The sequence below is a fragment of the Amia ocellicauda genome, chromosome 5 (assembly GCF_036373705.1).
Source record: "Amia ocellicauda isolate fAmiCal2 chromosome 5, fAmiCal2.hap1, whole genome shotgun sequence".
Classification (NCBI taxonomy): Eukaryota; Metazoa; Chordata; class Actinopteri; order Amiiformes; family Amiidae; genus Amia; species Amia ocellicauda.
This window is the reverse complement of record NC_089854.1, coordinates 41,429,188-41,454,685: the sequence shown is the minus strand read 5'-3', so window position 1 is coordinate 41,454,685 and position 25,498 is coordinate 41,429,188. Positions and strand designations below refer to the sequence as shown.

Genomic DNA, 25,498 nt, shown 5'->3' with positions numbered 1-25,498 from the left:
AATAATCCTTTAGGTGAGTGTATATATCTATATATCTATATATATATATATAATTATGCAAAGAGCAGCCTGACAGATTTATGTTCCTTAGTTTACTTAAACATATTTTTGAAAGTGGTCTAAAATATAGGTATTTAACCACAGGTATGTGAGTGACACACTGTAATGAAAAGGCCCGATTTAAAAAGAGCCCTGTTACTGTTTATACTGCAAATGTAATGACTTTAATGATATTTGTAAGTGAATTGGACACTAAAAGCTATGTAATCGTGTTAGTTCTGGGGCAAAAAATCAATACTGTCAATATAAATGACTGCATTCAATACAAAGTGTAGTCTTCTAATTTGTTGCAAGGCCTGATACTCTTTCCTTTACAGAAAACGGTGCAAATGTTCTGTGTGCTGCCAATGAAAAGTCATTTAGATTTATACCACCAGGTTCAGTTAACATGTTCTAAAGAGAATTGAACAATGTCACCATTCCATGTACTTGCTATAATTAGAAAAAGGTAGAACATTGTCTAGTGTAAAGTTGTCTGTTCTACAAAAGTTGTGATGAGTGTTTTTTCAAACTACAACCCTGCTGTCAGTGAAGTTTTAAAGAAGTCTGGGGTTTGTCACAGTGCAGGGCACTTTGTTTTCTTTGAGATTTGCATCTCCTCTGTTACAGATATGGGGTGCACAAGAGAGCCATCAAAACAGACTCTATAGTGGCGCTAATGTGTCTGAAATGCATGAGAGCTGCTTTCCCCTAACCAGTGCCATTGAGGTCACATCTTTCTGGGAAATGTGTACTTGCCAATAATCTGGCTTTTTAAGGTTAAAGCTACATAAATAATTAATCTTACATTGTCACCAATGACTGTTAAATCTCTTTTTTAGAGCTAGCTAACATATTAATGAGAAGGAACCTTTCTGATGTAACCCTTTTAAAAATATATAATATATTTCTTTATTTTGATCTGAGGATAGTAACAAAAACAACACAGAAGTTTTCTTCTATAGGATGTACACCAGTACGAGCCATAGAATTGTATGCTTTTAACTTCCTGAGATGAGGTTAAACTCTTTCCTTTTAGAATCTTCACAGCAGCCAATGTCTAATGATTGAGTTCAGCTAAGTAAGCATGAAGTTAAAACCAGCATCCTCTAACAGGAACACCCTAAAGGCATTCGGCAAATCAAATCCCCAGAGGGTCTAGGTCTGTCTACAAGGCGCAGAACTGTGTTTGGGCATGTTCTTAACATGCCAAGACTTGAACTAGCCACAGCAAACTTTGTCTGGACATGTTCCAACATCTGACAAGAAGTTATTGAAATTGAAATTACTCATTACCTAATGCCTGTGCAACTTGTAGAAATTAGTATTTGACAACAAAGTGAATTATATATATATATATATATATGCATGTGTGTGTGCACATATGCAATTAGCCCAAGAAAAATCTAGTTTAGTATGTATTTTAGTAAATATTTACTCAGTACTATGACCTTTCATGTTTATGGCCTGTTTTCCTTTCTTGTCTTTTTCTATTTCAGCTCACTTATTTTTCATTCAAAGCCACAAACCTTGCCAGTTGATCAAGAAGGGAGCCTGTTCTCTTTTTGAATTATGGCCTCCATTCCCTGAGGGATGGAATAACATGCTGGAACAAAACCCAAACAAACCGCGGACAAACCATGCCTTAGTGGTGCCCTTGCATGCCAAAACATGTCCCTGGGCTTCATCAGGTAAAACACAAGCACTTTGTTCAGGGCCCGTTCCATGGGCAGCTTTTGACAGTGTGAATATTAGATAACAAATCCATGTTAGTCTGAGTTTCCCAACAAATGCATTAATAATTCAATATATAAATTGCGGCTACAATAGGTCTTTTTTTAAATGCAGAACACATGATCTTGAGAAGTAAACAAAGGAACAACAAGACGTCACACAAAAATTGGCCTGGATTTCTGAAAAGCAACAAAAGCTCCTTTGATAATATATTGCTGCTATTTTTATGCCCAAACAGACAAACATTTACTCCTGTCAAAGGAAATCTCAACCACAGTATTTACTTCATGTGCATGCTATCTTGACTCTTCATTTCTCAATGAATGTGGAACATTAGACCTAGAATATTTTTATACTGATATCAGAATTAATTAAATACACACATAAATGTTTGAATCAAACATACATTATCTTCTGTATTGTATTTGTAATTAATTTAGAACAATGCAGATTATATTTTTCAGTTTGTCATTATGGACATTTTCTGTGCTGATCAGTGGCAAAAACTCCTGATTAATCCATTCTGATTTAATGTTGTAACACAATGATATGTGGAATAGTCCAAGGGGGGTGAATCCTTTTGAGAGACTCTGTGGCAAACTAAATCCCCCCACCCCCTCTCAAAAATGAAATCTGTATATATATATATATATATATATATATATATATGTTTTTCTTTAACAACTGCAATTTAATCTTCTTAGAGTCTTCTTATACTCCAACAGGGTTATTACTTTGGTAAACACAGTATCTCTCTTGCAAGAACACAGCAAAACAAATACAGGAATATAAAAAGTGCCAGTATGTAATGTTAAGTAAATTCTACCTGTCCTGTACAATAATTAATTATGTCCATCATGTGAATTGTATTATCCTGGAGCAATGTATTCACAAAATGAAAAAAGTATTTAAAGCATTAAAAAATAACTCGGAGATATCACCCTAAAAGGAAATATTTTAGCACATGGAAGATTTGCTAAAGGGACAGTGGCTTGTTAGATGTTAAGCGTAAAAATAGATATCCACTCATTACAATTCCAGCAGATACACCCAGTTCCTTTAGTCATCATATTTCCTGCAAGGAAGCATGAAGTCCACCTGACATCAATTCCTTTTTGAAAAATACATTTTGAATAATCTGAGGACATTTATACAACCAATTAAATGATACTTGTAGACAATCTTTATTGAATAACTTTGAATGTAACCTTGCTATATGGCCTACACGTACTTTATACACACCTGAACAGTGTATCCAAAAGACATAGCGTAGGAATAGGTTCAGAAATGATCTCCATCTGTCAAATGAACGTGAGTCTGTTTGTGTTTCAGAGGGAGTATAGCTCGAGAACATCAAAGAACACAAACAAACAAACAAACAAACAAACAAACAATGCCATATACTTTGTCTTATTCACTTGTCTTTGTTCAAAATAGAAAACTAAAAAGCTGTTTAAATCTAGATTTATATACAGGTAGGAATATCTGGTTTGTTCAGCTGTTAATGGATTGCCTTTAAATGCTGTAAATCACTGGCAGAATCTACTATTGAACTGTAAAAATTAAAATATATTTCTTAATTGAAATAATCTGCATACATTTTAGGTGAAACGAAACCAACTGTGATAGATGTACTTTTTTAACTTCGATAATGTATGTGTCCAGGGCACTTGCAAATAGCAGACTAGATCTGGGGCCGGATTAAATAAAACAAAATTTAATTAAATTTGACCCACCCACGCTAATAGAAATCTACAGAATTGTACTCAGTTCATTTTCAGTAAGATGACACTTTCTTCTAATCATAAATGTAACCGCTATGATGAACAGGTTTGTAGTTTGCTATTAGCGGGTGGGTCAAAGTTTTGATTTAATCTGGCCCCTGGAGTAAAATTGGAAGCTGTAGGCATTCAGGGTAATGTAAGTAGATGGATTATGAACTGGTTGATGTATAGGAAACAGAGGGTGTCGATTAGAGGAGTTGCTTCTAACTGGAGTGAGGTTAGTGGAGTTCCACAGGGATCAGTATTAGGGCCTTTGCTTTTTCTTATCTATATTAATGATCTGGACTCTGGGATAGTTAGCAAACTTGTCAAATTTGCAGATGATACTAAAATAGGTGGCTCAGCAGATACAATCTCAGCAACACAGGTTATTCATAGGGTCTGTACAATGCACTAGTTAGAGCTCATCTGAATACTGTGTACAGTTCTGGGCTCCACACTTCAAGAAAGATATCGCTGCTCTAGAGGCAGTTCAGAGGAGAGCAACCAGACTTATTCCAGGTCTGAAGGGAAAGTCCTACTGAGAGACTGAGGGAACTGAACCTTTTCACCCTGGAACAGAGGAGACTATGTGGGGACTTGATCCAAGTCTTCAAAATCATGAAAGGCATCGACCACATCAAACCAGAGGAGCTTTTCCAGATCAGCAGGGACACACGGACCCGAGGACACAAATGGAAATTGGGCTTCAAGGCATTCAAAACGGAAAACAGGAGACACTTCTTCACACAGAGAGTTGTCACAATCTGGAACAAACTCCCCAGTGATGTGGTTGAAGCTGAACATTTGGGAACATTTAAAATCAGACTGGATAGGATCCTTGGATCACTTAGTTATTAATTGACATCAAACGAGCATGATGGGTCATTTCTTATAAATGTGCAGTCACATATATGAATGTGTAACAAATGTGTATGTTTTTTCTGTGCATGTAGTGTTGGTCTATGTGATGAGCCACCAGTTTCAATAAGTACTCTGACATAATGAAGAAACTTTGCTTGAAATGATAGACAGTAACCTACTTAAAACTAGATGTGTGACTTTGGATTTCTTTTGTTGTTGAGATGACTGAGTCATACGCTACAAATTACAATTTAAGTAGCATAAATATAAGGAAGAGGACCTGTTAATGCCACATTAGATATCCCCTGTGAAGTAATTTAATTATATTAAACTGGAACAAAAATCTTACCAGTTCTCCCACTCTCTACAATTCAATTACAAGTGATCTAAGGTTATGTGTGGATAAAGTACATCAGTTTAGTTTTGTTCTGTATTATTCCTTTTGGGCTTTTTTATGCCATCAAAGCCAGCTAGTTCAGTTAGGTCAGCATCAGTTTTGGCTGTATGACTCATAGAAGGCTAATGTTATTGCCACATGACAAACAGAAAGGGAAATGAAACATCCAGTTACAACCAGTAGCATTCTTAGTCATATGGTCTCTTTCGGTATCCAGGTGTTTGTTAAGAAATACTCCTGACATGTCCAGTATAAACCAAATTGGAATTTACCACACACTCATACATATTTTTTTTAAGTAACTAATGGGTTAATCTCAGCAATACACAGGATTCTCAAAGAGTAGCCTAAAATCTGATATTGGTTAATGAATTTTTCTCCCAAGCACCCCAACATTCCACATTTAGTGGAAAAATGACACGCAGCTTTAATTCAATCATAAGTGTAAAAACGTGTATGTATACACAAATCCCGTAGCAGGTGGAGCAGTTAACTCAAGTAACTAAGACTAAAACTAAGTCTTTATTTAAGAACAATGAGAAACAGATCATCTTGTTCTTCCGCTACTCACCCAGCAATTCTTGAGAAAACTGGTAATCTATTTAAAGAAAAAATACATGAATATTATACTATTGTATATTCATAAGATTGATATGGTATAACAGGACTATAAAAAGAAATAAAAAGAAAATGAATAGAGATATCCTATTATCAGGAATGTACAGATTCCCCTTTTCTGTGACAGAAATTGTCCTTACCATTTTGTAGATTTTTTTCTTTTTATAAATGAAGAATGACTCATCCCCAATACTGTAAAATAAAAAAGTTGAGGGGGTGATTAGACAATGCTTTGAAAGAAATCCGTGAGCAGGCAAATTAGGGAAAACTTACACTTGGGGCTTTGAGGAATCTGAGTACTGAGATTTACAGCCTGAAATTCTTTCCTACCTTATGTTCGCTTAAGATGAATAGCTTGCATTCATAATTCTGCCTTGTGGCGTGCAATTAAGCTGACAGCGCCCATTTAATGTTAGCAGACCCAGCAATGGCAGGTTTGTAAAGCATCATTTCAAACATACCTAAGGGCCCTTTAACAACCTCTATGTTCGGAACAGAATTATAATAAGGTTTTTCATTTTTATTACATTTGTATGTGTGGGATTAGGAGATGTTCTCTGGGGGCCAGTAATACATATCAACGTTTTATTGCCCTGAGGTGTCAATGCTCAGCTTCTCCAGCTAAGTTAAGGAGGTCACTCCTTGGCACACTTAATTGATATTAAGCAATGACTCATTCATTTTGAAAAAAAAAGACAACACTTCTTCTTTTTGTGTCTCGTACAGTAAAATCTGGATTTTTCCAGTTCTCGCTAAAAGCCACATATGTGTTAAACTTTTTTTTTTAAATCCTGTTAAGTATACTGTGTTTTCATGGCTTTGGCTTCAAAGTGAATCATTAAAGACCTAATTTCCAAAGGTAAATTGGGACATTCCATATGTATTACAAACTGTTAGCCAATGGCATGCCATACCTGACTATAATGTCTGCCCAGGTCAAGGTCAGTAAGTAGGAGTACATGGCTACCCTAAGAAATTTCAAAAGACCTCCTTTACAAATCTCAAATTTGGTCAGCAAATCTAATCCTCTGGCCTCAATTCTTTCTTCCATTTTTGTTCCAATCTTCAATGTCAATTACTTCACAGATCCTTTAACTTATTTAATCAGTTCCTTTTGTAGACTTTTTAATTCATTTTCAGCTCTTAAAAAGTTGCAGACTTGTATAATTCAAATATTGAATAGGTTAATGTGAAACCTCTGATTGTCCCAATACAGAATTCATCAATACAGTGCCAGTGTAGTTTGTTTTTTTGCTTTGCCAGATCCAAAAATACCCCAGAAACCTATTGATACACATTCTCATGTCTTTGATTTGCTGTTTGTTTTCTATTTATTTTAAATTTGATTTTCTAAATGGCCTAATACTATGAAGAAAAAAAAAACGAAACTCACTAGTACTCAAAATAAAATACACTTTCATTTTGCTGTTGTGATTAAAGAAAAAAAAATCTGTTTACCAGCAACATCTGTTTACTAGCAAATCATAGATCCTCCAATTTTCAGCTCTCCTTCCCCCTCTGCAGTTTGAAGAATTTCAGCTGTTACCACAGTGCATGCACATTAGAATCACAATTACAAATCCACACACTCATGAGCTACTTCCTTTTTTATCTATATTTACAGTTCTTTAGCAGAACACTGCGTTCTTCAAAGCTGCTATTTTAGAAATTTTCAAGAACCTGTGACCAAGGGGAAATGTTTTTTATTACCACCAATCAAAATGCAGATGCAGAGGTTGCAGTACAATCAGTATTTTTCCCATCTTCTTCCTCTCACTTTATAATGCCTATTTGTTCTATGTGAATAGCTTTCAAACTAACACAATGCACTCCCTCCAGCTATAGCTACTGGTAAACCTGGCACTACAATGAAAATAGGATCTTCTCTATAATTTTACAGGGTTTTCAGTTTTTTATGGCATTCACTTTACTTAATTAGGACATGTTTTCACGTATAAAACCTACAGGGTTGTGGCTCTCCAGGAGCAGGGCCACAGACCAATGTCCTTCAGTAAGAATCTCTACACAGATGGGATGAAGGCAGTGTGAGTGTTTGGACACCACTTCACTATGGGGAGAGTATATGGAGATGCATTTCAGAAGGTATTGAGCGCAACACATTTTCTAACATGACGAGGCATGTTCTCATGTGGTTGGGATGTGTTCACAGCATCTGCACCATAAAAAGAACATTGTTTCATTACACTAGGTCATTACACTAATGTCATCACCTTGTCACCTGACATGGGGCCAGGTGATCCCATTTGAGACAATGGATGGTGGACCAGTTGGATAAACCAGTTTGATAAACCATGGACATCACTTGCAATACATTCTGACTACCTATTTATATATTTTCTTCTCACAAAGGAGTTCTGCACTCATGGCAGACACTCACATGGTTTGTGAGGTTGCTTGGCCTGGGAATGTGTTTAAACTTTGTGTAGCTGGACACATTTGATAAGCACTACATTACCTGACAACACAAGAATACTAAAAGACATCTGTTCTGAATGTACTTAACAGGGTGTAGGCCCACGGTTGGTGATTGCTGCACTTTGGTAAGAGAGGGAAATAGGCATTCTGTGCTATTCCTCCCACAGTCCAGTTTCTATAGCAGTCAAAGAAGTTAGTCTGTTCCGGTTTCTTCCAGATTCAGTTGATATCATAGGTGTTGTATTACAATGGGTCCCAGACTCTGGTCCTGGAGGTGTCCAGTTGTGTCTGCATTTTATTTTGGTCCCAAGGAGCTATTTTATTAATCTTAAATTGAATATATGGTTGTCTTTTTCAGCACTGTGTGCTCACTCAGATAAGTAAGTGTCAATGGAGCTGCCTAGGTTTAGGTTTCTATTGCTCGACTGGCCTGAGGTATTGTTTGTGAGCAAGCTATGCTGTGTTTTCAACACTCCATGAACCATTGTGATATGCTCCCAGTTTTTATTTACAGGATGTCATCACTTTCTTCTAGTTGTACACACGGAATATAATAGCATTCAACTTTTGCAACAATCCATCATTAACATAATATGTTGCTTTGACTCATCCAAAACAGTCACGTCAGTCATAATAATACAGTGTACAATGTAATAGGAGTGTATCGACTGAGAGGATGGTGAAGGAATATTTTTTCTGTATTCGGTGCATGTCTGTGTCACCACTGGTTAGACTGTGTTAATTAACAGCAAAGTGCACAGTGCTTAACTGAACTAAATTGAATTAGTTATTTTTCTATTTCGTTGACATTTTATTGGAATATTAAGAACAATACTCAACTGCTTTTTGTGAGGCTAAGAGGAGGTTTCATGTATAATAAATGCTTTTGTTTAAAGTATTATATGTATTATTAATTTGTCCTATTGTAATGCACTTGACATTGCTGTTGAACCTCCCATGTACAGGAATATTCTTGTGAAATATTGTGGAAGCCAAGCAAAGAGTGAATGTGTCTTTTAAAAATAATTTATGTATAATTTAAATTTTGCTGTACTGGGTGCATCGTGCAATGGCACCATTAATATTTTTAAATATTAGGACAGGACAAGTTCAACCACGGTAAAGATTACAAGAGATCGTCAAACTACACTGCAGTTACTTTAGAGTGACTGTAACCACAAATAACCCATACAAAAGTAATTGTCAAGATTGTCTAATCCCTAGTTGCTATAAAATAAATTAATTAACCAGAACACTGTATGCAGCATAAAAAAAATACATACAGGAAAAAGTGTGTGTCATTAATGTATCAAATTGGGCAACATGAAAGAATGCATAACCAATAAATCATGGCATACATTCTTTACTCAGTCTGAGTGCAGCAAATTCATGCTAAGGCAGAGTTGCTATCTTTACCTCTATGCTTTATGGAGATTCATATAATTGCCTACAGGAGAATACGGTTTTGGTTAAAAAAAAAAAACATGTCCCTTGCAGATGGTCTGAAATGGCTTGGGGGCTAATGCTCTAACACACGGAAGCCCTTTCATTAAAAGGACAGAATATGGCGTGGAAAACAAGGAGATATTTTTGCTTCCCTTGGTCAGATGAAAACTTGTTTGTTTTGTCAATAATATACAACTGACAAGCCATTGTGTAGCCTAGCCTAAGGTTCGTCTCGGATTCATTTCTATTATGCATTTTCATATGAAGATACAGTCCTTTTCCAGTTCCTGGGCACAATTCCTTGCCCTCAGATAAGCATTGTAAAATTTAATCAAGACAATCCGTGTATATGAACAGCAAAGGTCTTCATTGTATTTTAGAATGAAATACTATCATTACTCTTGTTTAGCCATGTGTTTGCTGGGCTTGTAAGTTGATTGCCATTGGGAGATACTAGCCATCAGATATTAGTTTTCTTTCCTTTCCTCAATTCATAAACACATACATGTATGTATATGTAGAATCAGTAAGTCCAGTAGCTCATTTGTTCTAAAGCTGCTTCAGCAATGGAATCTGAACTGTTTAGTTGATATTGACATTTGAGGTACACTGACTTACGAAATGAATTTACTTTACATCACACACACTAACTGGGCATAATGACCTGATTTGTTTTTGAATATTCAAGAACAAAGACCCTAAATTCTCTTGCAACTATACACAAGTGGTTTTACTTAGCATTGCACAAATTTAACCATTTCAGGATTTCAGTAAAATGGAAAATGGAAGTATTAGAGTTAATCTAATCTTTTATCTTCCCTGATCTACAAAGTAAAAGGCCTGTTTTACAGACGTTATGGCTACCTCAAACCCACATTTTCCAAACACAGACTAAGACCTTATATTGTATAATGCAGACACACTGCATTCAGATTTCGAGAAGCTGTATTACAGAAACTGAATTAAGTTCAATCATAACCACAATATACCAACCCTATTTTGTAATAATATTAATAATATTATTAAACATAATAGTATTATATAACTGAGATTTTATTAAAATACCTCCAAGCATGAAATATTAACTGCAAATCTAACTCCCCCCCCACACACACACACCAAGGCACACAGGAACCTGTTTTAAAATTCAAGCCATCCCTCAGGTACTCAACTTGCTTAACAACTCCTGAAAATAATACATACGACCACACCTGCACAGCCTATAAACAATCCACTCACTGACAGAAAGTAAAACGTCTTTTAAACCCCCTTCGTTTGTCTTTTAACCAGGAAGAAATATATAGAAAATCCAAATAATATGAAACACTAGCCGTTACCATGAACAGGTCCATTTAACCCCCCAATGAGATTGACATTGAAAAATAAATGGAACATAAATAATCTACTATCCCTTTTTGCACAAGCACCAATAATAGAAAGCCCAGAATCACTGGAAAAGGGATTATTACTCTACCACTGCATGATAGTCGAATATGTTTCCTAGACACATATAGACTGTGGTCAGACTATTCATATACTTAAGAGATCTCAATGGGCCTTCACAGCTTCATTTATTTCAGAAGACAATGCAGCACAGCATGAGAATGGAATGGGAATCTTTGTGCAGTTTTGTTTACAGTCCATATTCAGAGTATCTGATAAGATGTGTTGTGTGATAAGCACATGTCTGTGTGGGAGGAGGACAAGTGTTATGCTGGTTTCTGTAGTGTATTACAGAAAGCATGCAATGCTCATGTAACATCATTTTATCCACTGCTTTGTGATAGGTCCAAACACAGTCATTGCATGAAGTAATTTGTTTTTCGTGTTGTCATGCACAGACATAATGTGTTCATGCGAACCCCTGCTGCATTCGGTTATGTAGATAATTAGCTGAATATGATGATGATGATTATTAGTAGTATTTCACTAATATCTGCTCATACAATTTTTTACTGTGGGGGAGTTAGCTATAACATGCAGTGATAAAAGTGTAAATTCATGGTATCCACAATTGATTAAATAGCTCAGAATGTGGTTATAGTACACGACAGATTGCATCATCACTCCCCCCTTTTTTCACAATATTATCAACTGGAAAAAAATATATACGTTAATGTCAATCTGATATTAAATGTTTTCAATTATATAAATCCATGTCCATTCCAGGCCAAATGCATACTGACTTATCTAAATAATAGATATAATAATGATACAAAACTAAATACGAAAAAAAAAAAAAAATTGTTAATATCTGGATTACTATATGGCCTGCTTATTCATTACTAAGTCAATCATTCAGTTTAATTTGGCGACACACTTTTTTTACCCTTAAATGGAGCCACAGCCGCGCGGCAGTGAAGGGTTAATTCTGGCATTCTCTCACATGGTTTGTTTATTTTGAGAGAGGTGACGAACCAGCCACACCTCCAAGAGGCTCGTCATCCTACTCCGCAGCCCTGATTGGCTGGGTTTTGTTGCTGTTGCTGTCGACGTCACGCTCGGGGGAAGGGGGGGTATAAAAAGCAGTTTCTGTTGCACAATAGTTCACTCTGGTGGAGGAATCTTTTCTTGTTTGACGTTAGCGGAGTCTCTATTTACCAACAAAGGCGCCCCACATTGTACCACCCTGGCAGACTTCCTCTTCGAAGCTTTCCAACTTCAAAAAATCAATGCCCTGCATAGCCTCGAGCGAATTAAAATCTCCACAGTGCCAGGACCTCGAAACAAGGGACAGACTCCGCCTTTCCGAAAAAAGGCCCCAGTAAAACCCCGAGAGCAGGCTCCGTGCGATCCCACCTCGTCCCTTCCTCAATGCATACTCTGTGTACACGGGCCAGTATGAAACCCGAGATCACCGCAGCCGTGGGATTTCTATCCAGATTTCTGAGGACAAAGGGGCTTGTAAATGACCGACAGTTACAAACATTCGGCCAGTCCCTCCAGGATCTGATGGCAGGTAAGCGGATCGACCTAGTTTTGCAGATTTTTTTCCCCCTCTTGTTTTGTTGATCGCTGGCGATCGCAAGCTCCCAAACTCGAGATCCGTTTGGTGTCGTGCTGACTTTAATTGGAAGAAAACAAAATGGGGGGGGGGGGGGACTCCTAACGTAGCTGCTAGTTGTGCTGTTTTGCTACTGCAGTAAAGACCGGATATGGGATTGGTCATAACCAGTTGGGGAAAATAATCTGGGTTAATCCTGCCATTGCTTCTCTTCTGGCTTTTGCCAAGCAGTGTCGATTATCTATGTTGTGCATCGACACCCCGATGTGTTAAAATGCAAATGGACGCGTGTATTCTGCTTTGGATGACCCGTGTAAATCGGGATATTCCAGCACGACGAGGAAGTCGCCGTCGACGTGGTTTTCCCCGTCCGTTCAGAGAGGGCGATCAGATATCACCCCCGAGAGTCGCGGCTCTGGATTACGTAATGAAAATGGCAACATAAAAACAAAGGCGCCGTGTGACCCAAAATATTAGACAATGTGAACTCGTTTTAGTAACCGCATGCATCGTGTCCCACCGTGTGTGTTTGGGAAAATAAAGTGAACTGAGTTTATGCAATGCAGTGGATTCGAATCATTCTAAATGCGTTGGAAGCTCTACTTCCTGAACCTTGTTTCCCCTCCTCCGCATCAACGATACTCCGCGCTGACCATTTGTGTGCTGTGGGTTTAGCTACCTAAGAAATCGATGCTCTACCTGTATATAATGCATAAAATGGTGCCTCCTTTTAAACACGATCTAATGTTTTCAAGCAATACAAAAACAATGGCGGGTGTTTTAATGCATCTGACCCGCAAACAAAACGACGTTGCCAATTCCGCTCACGGAGACTCGGGACGCCGTTTCTATGGGATATTTCAACATGGCCAGAGTGATGCAGAAAATGCTGCCAAACATGTAGGATGTAGATCACCCTGCGCCCCGGAGAACAGGACGCGCTTCCACACGGCGATTATGCTAGGTGTTTTGCTTCGATGGTTTCCATGTTTGACTGGCATTCTACACACCACTACAGTATACTAATAATGGGGTTCATTGTGTAATCCCTTTGACGTGCTATCCTATTTTATTTAAATGCGTCTAGCTTCCTCTTTGTTAAAACGCTGAGAATGCAAACCAAAGTTTTCGAGGATGAAACTACGGTAAGGAAACATCGTGTAATGTACGTTTAGAAAGCAATTTGAGAATTTGACAGCCTTTTTTTTTCTGCAATAATTTGGAAATTAAGTAAAAAAACAAAAAAACAACTGATTTACAGAATTTGAGAAAATAGTTGCTCAAAGTCTCTAAAGTTCTCTGACCATTTTGTCTTTAAGTGGCAGAAATAGGGTAGTTATTTTGTAATTAGATTACATGTCATCACAGCATAGCCTGTACTCCATTTTAGGCTTCCAACATGTTAGTGTCGTGTGGACTTTTTCTTTATTCTCCCAACCTCTCTCCTTCTACCCACATCATGTGTTTGCTGGCCTTGTTGGGTGTGTTAAAAAGATTAATGTTCAAAGTTCTATATCACATCTTATCAACAGGGAATGTAAAGTGACATTAAATGCCTACATTCCTGGTTGTAGGAAATCAAGTTTTCCTGACACATTTTAAAACATTACCTTTAAATCCTTTGTCACATTTGCACTGCATTGCCATTTTTAGTTTTTGCTTTGTTTACCAAGATCATAGTTTTATTTTTATGATGGATACAAATATTTGCTCTGTCTTTTATGCAACTGTTTTGTAAAGTTTGAAAACATAGGATTCACAGCTTATCTTTATCTCATTGTGGGTGATTGTTTTTTTTTTTTTTTAGTGCATGGATTGGGCATGGGCAGCATCTTGCTCTGGATTGTGATCTTGCTTTGATGTGACTGGAAATGCATCTGACAGTGATTACTGAAAAATGCTAGGATATGTGGTTTTATATTGAAGTGTTGTTTTAAACAAAATGGTGCATTTTCTGTTCTCAACCCTGTAGTTATTATTTCTTGACAGTTGCCCATATCCAGGTAATACTACCTTTCAAACGAGAGTATCCCACTGCAGAAACATTACAAGAACAAAAATAATAATGCACATCTTTAGGTCTTTTAATGTATAGTGCAGCTAATTTTGATGGAGGGGTTTTAGTATATGCATGTCAGCATTTTCCCTCAAGCATCTGTGCATATTACCAAGGCAAACTGGATTTCTCCCCCCTCACCCCCTATTTTCAGGCGTTGATAAAATGCCATTATAATTAATTGCTGTTATCCCAGGCTCAAAACAAGGTGGAGGGGGAGCGGGAGGGGAAGGGGGCTTAATTTGGAATAAATGTCAATATGTAGTCATAGGAAAAAAATTCTTAATGTGCTTCCTTGCCCAGTGCATTTAACTTTAATGTGATGAAAGTGGGTAGTCTTGCTGAAGAAAGATTTAAACCTTTATTCTTGGATATGCATGTGTATTTTTATTCAGGTGTTTCCAATAAAGTTCTATAGTGATTCATTGTCTTGTATAAAATATTGTAAGGTTTAGGTGCTGTTTTTTTTTTTTTTTAGAATTCTGAAGTGTTACTTTCATTTTACCTCTGCACCTTCAAAAAGGCACCCAGTCAAAAAGATGTTTGTGGTTGGCAAATGCCGTCGTTATAATAGTCGGCCCATGCATCGTTTCCGCCCCTCCAATCGTCTCTTTATTCTCCTAACAGAACAGTACAAGCACCACTGGTTCCCAGACAGGCCTTGCAAAGGATCCGGCTACCGCTGCATCCGCATCAACCACAAAATGGATCCGCTGGTGGGACAGGCGGCGCAGAGGATAGGACTCAGCATACAACAGTTGTATCGGCTCCTGCCCAGCGAGCTCACACTGTGGGTTGACCCCTTTGAAGTGTCCTATCGCATCGGGGAAGATGGGTCTATCTGCGTGCTGTACGAGTCCCAGCCGGTGGTGGTCAGCAACCAGAATCCCGGGGGAGGCAGCCTAGGAATGATGGACAGTCGCATCAGCTGTAAGGAGGAACTACTGCTGGGGAGAACCAGTCCTTCCAAAACGTACAACATGATGACTGTGTCCAGTTAAGCGCTCGGCAAGATTTGGTGGATGATATTTATCATCGGGGGGGGATGGAAACCATGTAGGTTTATTTTATTGTTTTTTTTCTTTAAAGATTGTATTTAGTTTTTTTGGGAGGTGGGTGGATTTATTGAGGGCTCCTTTGCGGAATGGATTATAGAACCAGTCATGGTGCAGCTATGAAGATTTCAGATGTTACTTTCCAGGGATGGGTGGGTGGGTGGGTGGGGGGGGGTGCGCAAACATTTAATGATGTAATAACTGCAATTGGAGATTGATCCTGGCCTATAAATATAGACTTTGCACTTTCAAATATTTTTTTCCTTTTTTAAAAGCGTAAGGAATTACTTTCAGGATATTTACATACATCTTCTTTTGTTGAAGACTTATTATTATTTTTTTTGGTTCTTTTAGTTTTAAGGAAACGGGTTTAAAAATCCTGGAAGTATTTCCTTTCGTTCTCTGAAGCCTAGAAATGGGGACCAGCTGTACCAGACATTCATAATGTTAAAGAATCTCTTTTTAAAATATAATGTTTTGGACCACTTGATCGTTCTTTTTGTCTAGTACAGTTGGGGGTTTCTTGTCTTTGGTGTTACAAGCATTAAATTCCAGGTTTCCTTTCTGTCATTCAGAAACATTGCCTATGTATATAAAGCCTGTTGCTACAGACCGTCTTGCCACAGTTTGAGGCTAGTGCTCTCCTTTCAGCCATTCAGTGTATCATTGGTTTTAACTTCAGAGCTTACCATTCCCTTTTATCACGCTGTTGATTAAGTAGTTTTTAAATCCAGAGTTGATCTTCACGCTTGTCACGAAACTTTCCTCGGTTCAAAGACACAGAGCAGTGGGTTTCCAATTAGATGCACTTTGACTTTTTAGCTTGTGGGTTATATTTTAGTAATCCCTCAATTCCGTTTTTTTTAAAGCCCTAATATCTAGTACTGATGTTTATTTAGCCAGGGAGTGGGTGTTAGGGCTTAGATCGTTCAGCTTTTAGATTTTGTTCCCCGGTTAAATATATCCATAGAAGCTCACGATTTACTGCCAGATATCGGTTCTAGACCTTTTTAAAAATATGTATTTCACTGGTTTGTGCTTGTAGTATAATTTTGTTTTGGGTCCAACACAAATGTTTAAAGTAACCCCTTAATCTCTCAAGTGATGTAACCGCTGTGCTTTCTAGAGCTTTAAATGATAACCTGAATTGAAAGTATGTGTGCACTTGAAACGGGAAGAGACCTGATTTTGAGTGTGGCAATACTGGATCGAGGGCAGCACATTAAAAGGTTTGTTTATCAATGGGACTTTTGTTGCTCTTTGGTCATTTTGGCTTGGTACCAATGTGAGAGGTAGCAGGAGTCTGACAGAGGGCCGCTTTCCAGCACTTCATCTATATGGTTCTGGTCTCTCCGTCATCCTGTGGGTGAATTAGTGTTAGATGAAGTTTCTGCAAACATGTCTGTGACATGTTTCCACTTGTCCTCTTGAATCTGTGAGTAGATTAACCTGCACTTTTGGGCCCTTTAAAAATAAAAAATAAATGCAAAATGTTGCTGGGCCTTGTCATAACACTTACATTTTTATCTTTCTTGGTTGTGAATTCCACCTGGCAGAATGAACAGTGCGACATATCACATCCCCTGGTCAGATGTATTGAGCCGGTGACCAGATCAGGGCAGCTAAAACACACTGGCTTTTTGAGCAAATACACTGATCGTGGTGAGCAACCAGCATGCACTGAGAATTCTGCTTTTTTTTTTTTTTTTTTTTTTTTTTTTCTCCTACAGTATCATTGGGAAGTTTTTTTTCTAAGTGTCTTGTAGCACAAAATGAATGTGATCGTGGTAACTCGGAACATACACCTGTGGCAACAGACAGTTGAGTTTCAGATACTTTTTTAAAATTGTGGCTTGAGCGATCCGCAGCTGGAGTTTACGTCTGTACCTTTTGATTAGTCCTGTATTGATGTTAATGCTCCTAAGACCAAGGATGACGGTAATAGTATTGGGACTTTGGCCCCATAGACATGCCCCAGTCTCTGGTGTGCTTAATGCTTTCTGTGGAACTGCCAATTTCAAAATGAGAATGAGAAAACTGGTGGAAGTGGCTTAAGTTTATGGATACCATTTAGAAACCCTTTTAAAGGAATTAAAATGCAACTTTATCCTTGCTTTAATGTGTTACTGATGTTTTATGGAAATCTACTTTTTTTTTTTTTTTTTTTGTGGAAATGTCATTTGGTATTTTTTCCCCAGAATTATTAATATTTTAAATATAGTTCCACAGAGCTTCTCCGTTCTGTTGGTGATTTATGTGTAAAAATAAGGCTAACCTTGAGAGCTAACCATGATTTGAAACCTAAGAATATTGCTTCTACCGTTATGGGGAAACCACACGAGATCCTATTTGTTGCAATACTTCTATCCAGTCTCTGTATTAATTCAATTTCGGTGACATGCTTTATAAATTCTCTCGTGAAGCAGTTTCACATTTGGAGGTACAGCTTCATGGAATTTAAAATAGAAATTTGACACATTTATTTCCAAATTCAAGCCACGGGAGCCCATTATTCAATAAATCCATGGTAATAGGAGTGTTGTCAAGGACCAAAGCAAGTTCTTTTGGTTGACCTGATTTGTTTCCATGCTCTGTGATGATAGGGTATTGTCCTGTTTTTTGTTTTTTACAAAAAAAAAAATCTGAGCTACCCAAGAAAACTGTCTCTATTTTGTGATCTTATGTCAGTCATGTTTTTATTTCATTTCCTTGGGTATGTTATGAACTGCTGTAAATTTGTACAGTTCATGTAAATTGATTGTGAGGAAGTTGTACAGATTTCTATATTTTGGAAGAGAAACTTTCTTCTCTGTAATAAAACTCTTTCCTATCTTGGCATTTTGCACAGTGCATCTGGTCTTTTTCCCCCACTACCCACACTTAAACTGTTAATGCACTTCATACCTACACCTTGCTGGACAGATCAGGGAATGGAATACTTGACTGCTTTTTGCTCGACCCTCTGTACAATTTTAAAACCATTCACTTCTGACCCTTCGCAAGGCAGACCTGAGGGGAAGAGAAGGTTTCAAGATGGACTACCTTTCAACCATGGTGTGAAAAACTAAACCCAACAAAAACCAAGTAACTCTTGTGGCTGGTGGTGTAGTATTTTATATGACAAGCTGTTCTTCAAAAAGGGTGGAAATGTCAACTAGTTCTGCAAGTGCTAGAAAAGCAGCTAGTGTTTAATAACCACTGGGAGGTATGGAGAATGGCTCCAAAACCGTTGGCGGGATCATTAAAGACAACTACTGTATGCAGGGATATCATTTCAACGTTTGGGGCCATAAGGTATTACACTTGCAAAATCCTATAGAACTTGTCCACACTTCGTACATGCATGTCAAAAAAATTACACCTGTAATTTCTCACATGGTTAAAATTAATTTGGAATAGTTATTTGCAACCGTTGAAGAAATCGTAAATGCCTTCAATTAGTTTTTTCCTCTCTTGGAAAGTGCAAAAAAACAGCTGAATTTAGATGCTGGCTTCTAATTGCACAGGTTGCTAAGCTACCATCCCACATGCTATATCGACAAAAACCTGAAAAACTGGATTTTATTCGATCAAGAAACTGTTTTTCTTTGAAGGAAGAGCAGTGTTTTGTTTGGAAAAAGTTCCAAATAACCCATTAGATTCTAGTATAGGTAATTGCTCTCAAGGTGAAAAATGGGTGACCTTGTTTTTTTTTTTGGAATGCAGTGTGCTGTTATGTGTCAAAACATTATCCTAGGAGGTCACCCTTCGAGTGTTTTCCAAGGATGGCAACATTAAAAGAAACCCACTATAACAGTCTATCTCAATACAATCGAAGAATAGCGAATCAATTTTTGGCCATATGGAACACCAGTCTGCATCTGAATTAGCACCAGGTACAGCCTGTAAGGTTTAACAATTCACTGTCTTGCAATTCCTACATCCTTTTGTAAATTAAAGGATTCTGGGTCGTCATAGTTTTGTTAATCGGTCACTGTGCTTCTCATAAGCTGTACGGCACACCTTTAGCAGATACCACTGGAAAGAAAGATTTGATCATTAACCTGGAAACCTTTTTGAAGGAATGGCTTCATGGTGAAATGTATTGGTAGGCTATGCAAAATGGCTGTTGAAAAGGAGTCCCACATTTACATGTCGCCCATGTTCAAAGATAGCATTTTGATCATTGTATTTGACAAATGTCCACAGGTCATCAGTTTACAAAATTAATTTGCCTTTTTTACAATAACACTACCCTTCTGAAATACTAGCTTCAAAATAACTATGACAAAATCTCAAAGTAATACTGTGAATACAAATATAGAGTTTTTTTCCAAGGAACAATGTATGTTATTCTTGGCTGTACAAATGCTTAAATAAAGCATTCTTCAGCTTTTCATTAAAATAAAGGAAACCACAATCAGGTTACCAATAGAAATGTGGTCAAACAGAGGGCAAATGGACATTTCTAGCACTGAAGGAAAGGGAGAGCCACCTCATTAAACTGGCTTGGTGTGCATTTAATGAAATCCCACACACTAATCAAACAGAGTAGATGGCGCTGTCATTTATTCTACCGATTATTTTTTAAAGGCAGATTTATTTCTCTTTCACAACGGAGGAAAATACGATAAACATATGTTCATCTGTTTTGGTGTACATCAAACAACATAAGCTGCTGTTCTTCCTACATTTAAAAACATATATTGTACTGCATTGTGGTGAAGCATCATCAGTGAAAATAGGGGCTTTGCGTAATTGATTTTATGCTTAATAGGCAGTCTATACTCTAAACCAATTCAAGCTGCTCTTTCAGCAGGCAAGGTCCTGAAATCCAGTTAGACGGGCAGTGGCAGTTTAATAAAGAGAGCTTTGCAGCTGCCCTAATTATGTTTTTTCAGGTGTTCCTGTCATGGGTAGCTTTTTTTTTTTTTTTTTTTTCTCGAAAAGTAAATATAACGCTTAACTAATGTGGTTTTCCTTCTGGTGCTTATACTGAAACTTGTTTGTGTTCCTGTGACATTTCGCTAAATGCACGGTGTATTTGACTCTGCTGGGTTGATGTAGGCCTCCTCCGTTCCTCACAGAACTTCACAGCAAACAAAAACCTTTTGGCTGCGTCCCTCTTGTCTGAGTACAGCAGTATCAAGGTGGAGAATGCTATCTTTAGTAGTATAGATCTTTACTAAGAGTTTTTGCTTTCACATTTTGTAATTCTCAGTGACTAGGATATTTTAATACCCTTCTTATCATTTACTCATTTCATCTTCCTTCCTTTAATGTGTTTTCTTTTCATCTTGTGGAATCCATTAGCTTCCTTTGTCCATCTTTAATCTTCTCTTCTTGCAATGTGTCCGGCCCATTGCCATTTTCGCTCTTAAAGCAATGTCACATATTTTTGTGCCATTCATTTGTTTTTCAAGAGCATACTTTTCAGTTTCTGTAGTTCTGTAGATATTAATAGGACATAGACTTTCATTGCTTTAAAATAACCTTACAAAAAATAACTCAATGGGTCAGATACTGAGATAAGAAATGTTGACTTCTTATTACATAACAAAGATCAATGGTAAACTCGAAATTCACTTTTTTCCCTACTGACCGCCACACCATTACTGTGTACATCAAGATTAGTGTGATGTATGTGAATAACATAAAGGACATCTATGTCTTCTTTAATGAAGATTTATTTTATTTTTGACATATGCTTCTACCTTAAAAAGAATGATGTTAAAATTAATTCCTATTTGGATTTTTAAGAGTGATTTGTCATATTACCTACCATCTGTTGATATAGTGTAGCTTGTGAGAAATATCCTTCTCATGCTGATACACTCTTTGAGGGGAAGTGGCTATGCAGTATATTGTACTTTAATTCCTCCCTGAAATACCAACAGACTAGACTTCTTGACATAGCATTCTGAAAATCAGACTCCCTTTCACCCAGGGTATAGCACTATCTTTGACTCTCCCGAATTCTTGTCATTTGAGTGTTAACTATTTGGAGTGGAATGTCTAAAAATAGTTGTTTGCTTAACTGGTCAAAAATCTCTCCACCCACCTTGGACCAACTCTCAGAAATGTCTCTGCCTTACATGACCACAAACCCATGCTTATGACTGAGAAAGGCTTGTCCTCGGGTCACACATTTCTGTGGATGTTTTTTTGCTTACATGAGGAACATTTATGAGGCAGGGATACATGCATTTCAGCAAAGCCTGGAAACAGAAGTTTGTACCTTTCAAAAAGAAGAAAGGGCATTACAGATTAAAACACAGTAAATATATTTCCCACATCTACCAGATATCTCTATAGGTGATTAATCAAATCTACACTGAGAATGTGTGATTGCATTCCTGTGCTACAAGTCTCTTTTCTCTGCATAATTCTTTTAACATTTAGGTATTTAACAAGATGAATGGTTATATTTAAATTTTGCTCTCAGGTGGATTATATTGTGATGGCATCAACAAAATATGGGGATTCAACAGAACACATTCAATAAAATGCAAGTACAATGGAATGGGGGGAATGGAACCTCCAGCATTTCCCATAATCCCTTTTCCCTTGTCTTCTTAACCAAACAGGCAGTGTGTATACAAATATCAATTTACGTAGGTTTCCTCTGAAAGTGAATTATTGTACTTGACAGAAAGCCCAAGGAAAGCACAGATATGGAAATAAGTTTAGAAATTTGCACTTTAATTTCAGAATTGTTATAGTGTCAATAAACAAATAGTGTAATGCAATGATGCAACAACGATAACAACAACAACAAGTACTTTCAACAATAGCTTTGTAGCCATTTCATCATCATGACGCCAAAGAAATAAGAATAATGAAGAAATGGACTATCTTGCAGTATATGGTTTTAAAGGTTCTATTTAAGGTTGACTGACAGTAAATGGTGTGCTATAAATCAGCTGAAATGTTGTTTTTGTTGCTGTGGTTTTCTTTCCTTTTTTTCAACACTAACTGAAAACCGAACATATGTACAAAGTGGTTCAGCTGTTTCCTGTTTTCTGGCTCTGAAGATACTACAAAGTACTTGCTTCAGAGTGAATTGCGAGAGCGAACGCGAGAGCTGGAGATAAAGAGAGATACCGAATGGCCAGCAGGGAAGTGCGTACTTCGAGAACAGCCACAGTTAGCATGTGCTGATTCAGAGATACAAAAACAACAACACTGTGGCATCACCTCCTTGATTTAGCTTAAATTACATAAAGTCTAGGCCTCAGATGTATGCAAGGGTCCTTACTGAAACTAGAGCAATACAGCATAAATACTAAAATGCTTACTCAACAGCCACTGTTATTATTAGCAGCAGTATTATTATTCATAATTTTTAGGAATGATTAGTAACTAAAAATCAAATAACCAATGGCTTAGGTTTGTAATCTTTTTAATTACTAATATTTTCTGATAAATGTAACAAAAGTAATTGTCTTTATAACATTATAAAGCCTAACAATAGCCTGTACAGTACCATGCCTAGTATGAAAATTTTACTCTTTTTTTGCATTACCAATCACAAATGGATAAAATATTTGCTTAATGTTTAACTCTGACCTAAGTAAGTACTACAGCAAGATTAATAAGTAACTTAAAACTGATTTGGGTTATCGGAGTAATTGGTAACATATTTCTGTGAAAGTGAGTTTTGTAGATTGCCATATCATATTGTTCCCCGTCCCAAGAAACACGTTATGCTGTTATGTAAGCAGAATTTAAAAAATCCCATCATCTGAATCACTATTTCAGCTCATTTTACATATTTTTTACACTTGTCATCTTTATTTAATTATTTTTAATCTGTGTAACACTAGAATTTTAAAATACACATTTTTATTGAATACATTTCAAGCAAGTGCCCCTAGGCTAAGTAATGCTGTTTATTCAAATTAATACATTATTCAAATGTAATGCGAAGGAGGTACTTCCACGCTGGCAAAAAATGTAAACACTAGGAAGAAGTATAAAGTCTTGAAAACTAATTTAGTAATTCTATCATCAGATACAGATTTTCTGTTTAAACCAGTTATAGTGTGGAAAACCAGGTTGCAATGAGCAGTATGTTTATCAGAGATCATGCTTAAATAATACAGAAATACTACAATATAAAGGAACTACAGGAGAATATGAACAGACAATTGTTTTTGTGGTGCGCTGGCTGCTGCATGTTGGGATGGCTGAACCTAAGGAGAAAAGAGGAATGTCACATTAACAGCTGTGATGACTGTTGGTCTGAGAAAGCTCCCGAATTGTACTGTACCACTTGTGATTATTCACTTATATAAATAAGACATAAATAGACTTTGAGTAAAGAAATCTGGGGAAGCAAACCTAATGAATTGAAATAGCAAGGCTGTTATAAGCTTTGAGACAATAGACCAATAGAGACAACACCGATTTCAAGACATAGAGATATGTATTGGGCTTAAGCCATCATGTATTGTGGTTGTCTGTGGTCAAAATGAAAGTGTTGTATAATTCTTATGATTCAATATGTATAGGTTAGTTCAGTTTATGCATCTGAATGTGGCTGTCTTATTAAATAGGGAATAATCCAAAGGAAAGTCACTTTCACACCATGAAAGTGTTAAAAATAAAATGCAATGCTTTTTTTTTTGTTCTTTCAGGAGGGAAAGGTACACTTTACAATGTTCTTACTCAGCACAAAAAAATGAGGCAGAAAGAAAGACTTGAGACATATAGATTGATTTCTTCCTTTAAAAAAAACACTCCGGTGAGAAATTCTTGATGTGAGGAATCACTGTCCTTTCGGTGGCTAGAATAAAAAGACTAGAAATGAAAGTCTGATACATTCCACAGCAGACAGCTATGAGTAATAAATTTGTGGGAAACCAAATATGTGGAAGCAGTTTGAATTTTCAGAACATGTTTGAGGCAATAGCAAATATTATTATTATTATTATTATTATTATTATTATTATTATTATTATTATTATTATTTGACAGCTTTTGGTGGTTTGACAGTCCTGTAATTCCTCATCTTACTTCATTGTTCTTTTAAAGGGCCAGTAGTCCTTAAAACAAGGTTTCAGCTCAGTCCCAGATGGTTTATGGTTTCCAGTTTCAGTACATTAGCAGCTGTTCTTCTTTGAGTGCCGCTTCATAACATTCCTCGGGCATCTGTTTCCTATTGGCCTATTTACGTCAAGCGATGAAGCAACAGGGCTGCGTGCCATTGTTACTACTCATAATTAACTGTACCTTTTCAATAAGCCCTGAGCTGTGCATATCAAGCCTGGAATCAACAGTATTTCTGGAACTAGACTGCAGTAGTAGGACGAGCACTTGGATCTCAACAATAAGGAATGCATCTGCTTCCTGCTTCCTCTGAGCTACTGTTTGAAGGCCTGTGTTATGGTCTCTCGGTACTGGGCTGGAGCAATGGGAGAGAATTATTGTTATATTCCACTACAGCGGGTCTGAAATAATAAATTAAAACAATAACATCAAAGTGTACAGTACTTTACATTATACCATGGTAGTGAGTGAAGGAAAGGGTAAAGGATGAGGCCAGGCATTCATTCTACTGAATACTGTTAGCTTTTCATAAGGAAATTTCAAAAGTTCTCCTGCTTACGGGTCACTTAGCACAGGTTCATGAATCTTAGATATTAACAACCTCTCTGCTACACTTGAGGAAGCAACGTTTCTGGAAAAGTGGGCTTTATGCTGCAATCGAGACTTCACCTTGCTTAGTTAATGCAAAAACCCATAATTTTTCCTTAAAAAAGGTATGAATTGATAGATAGACGTTTGATAGAATATCATGGATTCATCCCATAATGACAGATTTTATTGATTAGATGTAGTCATGGAGGACTGTGTCTAGGCTGTATTATTAGGGAACAAAAATATATTGTTTTAGTTTGAGAGGAGGACTCTTGGCTCATCTAACTCATTTGGTTGCTTGCAAATAACTATCTAATCCAAGGATTTGATACAGCTGTTTGCTGAAACATCCTATGGTGTCTGTTTCAACAACATGGCTGGGTCACTTCCCTCACAGAAGGCTCATATATTTACAGTTTATGTATATCTTATATATGTGTCATATATTCATAATACATTAAACAT

At 37.0% G+C, this 25,498-nt stretch overlaps 1 protein-coding gene across 1 annotated transcript; it reads left to right on the top strand.

Moving 5' to 3' along the window:
- Positions 1–11,832: 11,832 nt before the first annotated feature.
- On the top strand, positions 11,833–18,250 carry btg1 (B-cell translocation gene 1, anti-proliferative). The gene is made up of 2 exons (XM_066705223.1): positions 11,833–12,256; positions 14,985–18,250. The coding sequence occupies exons 1-2, from the start codon at positions 12,112–12,114 to the stop codon at positions 15,356–15,358; spliced, it is 519 nt and encodes a 172-aa protein (XP_066561320.1). The 5' UTR covers positions 11,833–12,111; the 3' UTR covers positions 15,359–18,250.
- Positions 18,251–25,498: the final 7,248 nt, after the last annotated feature.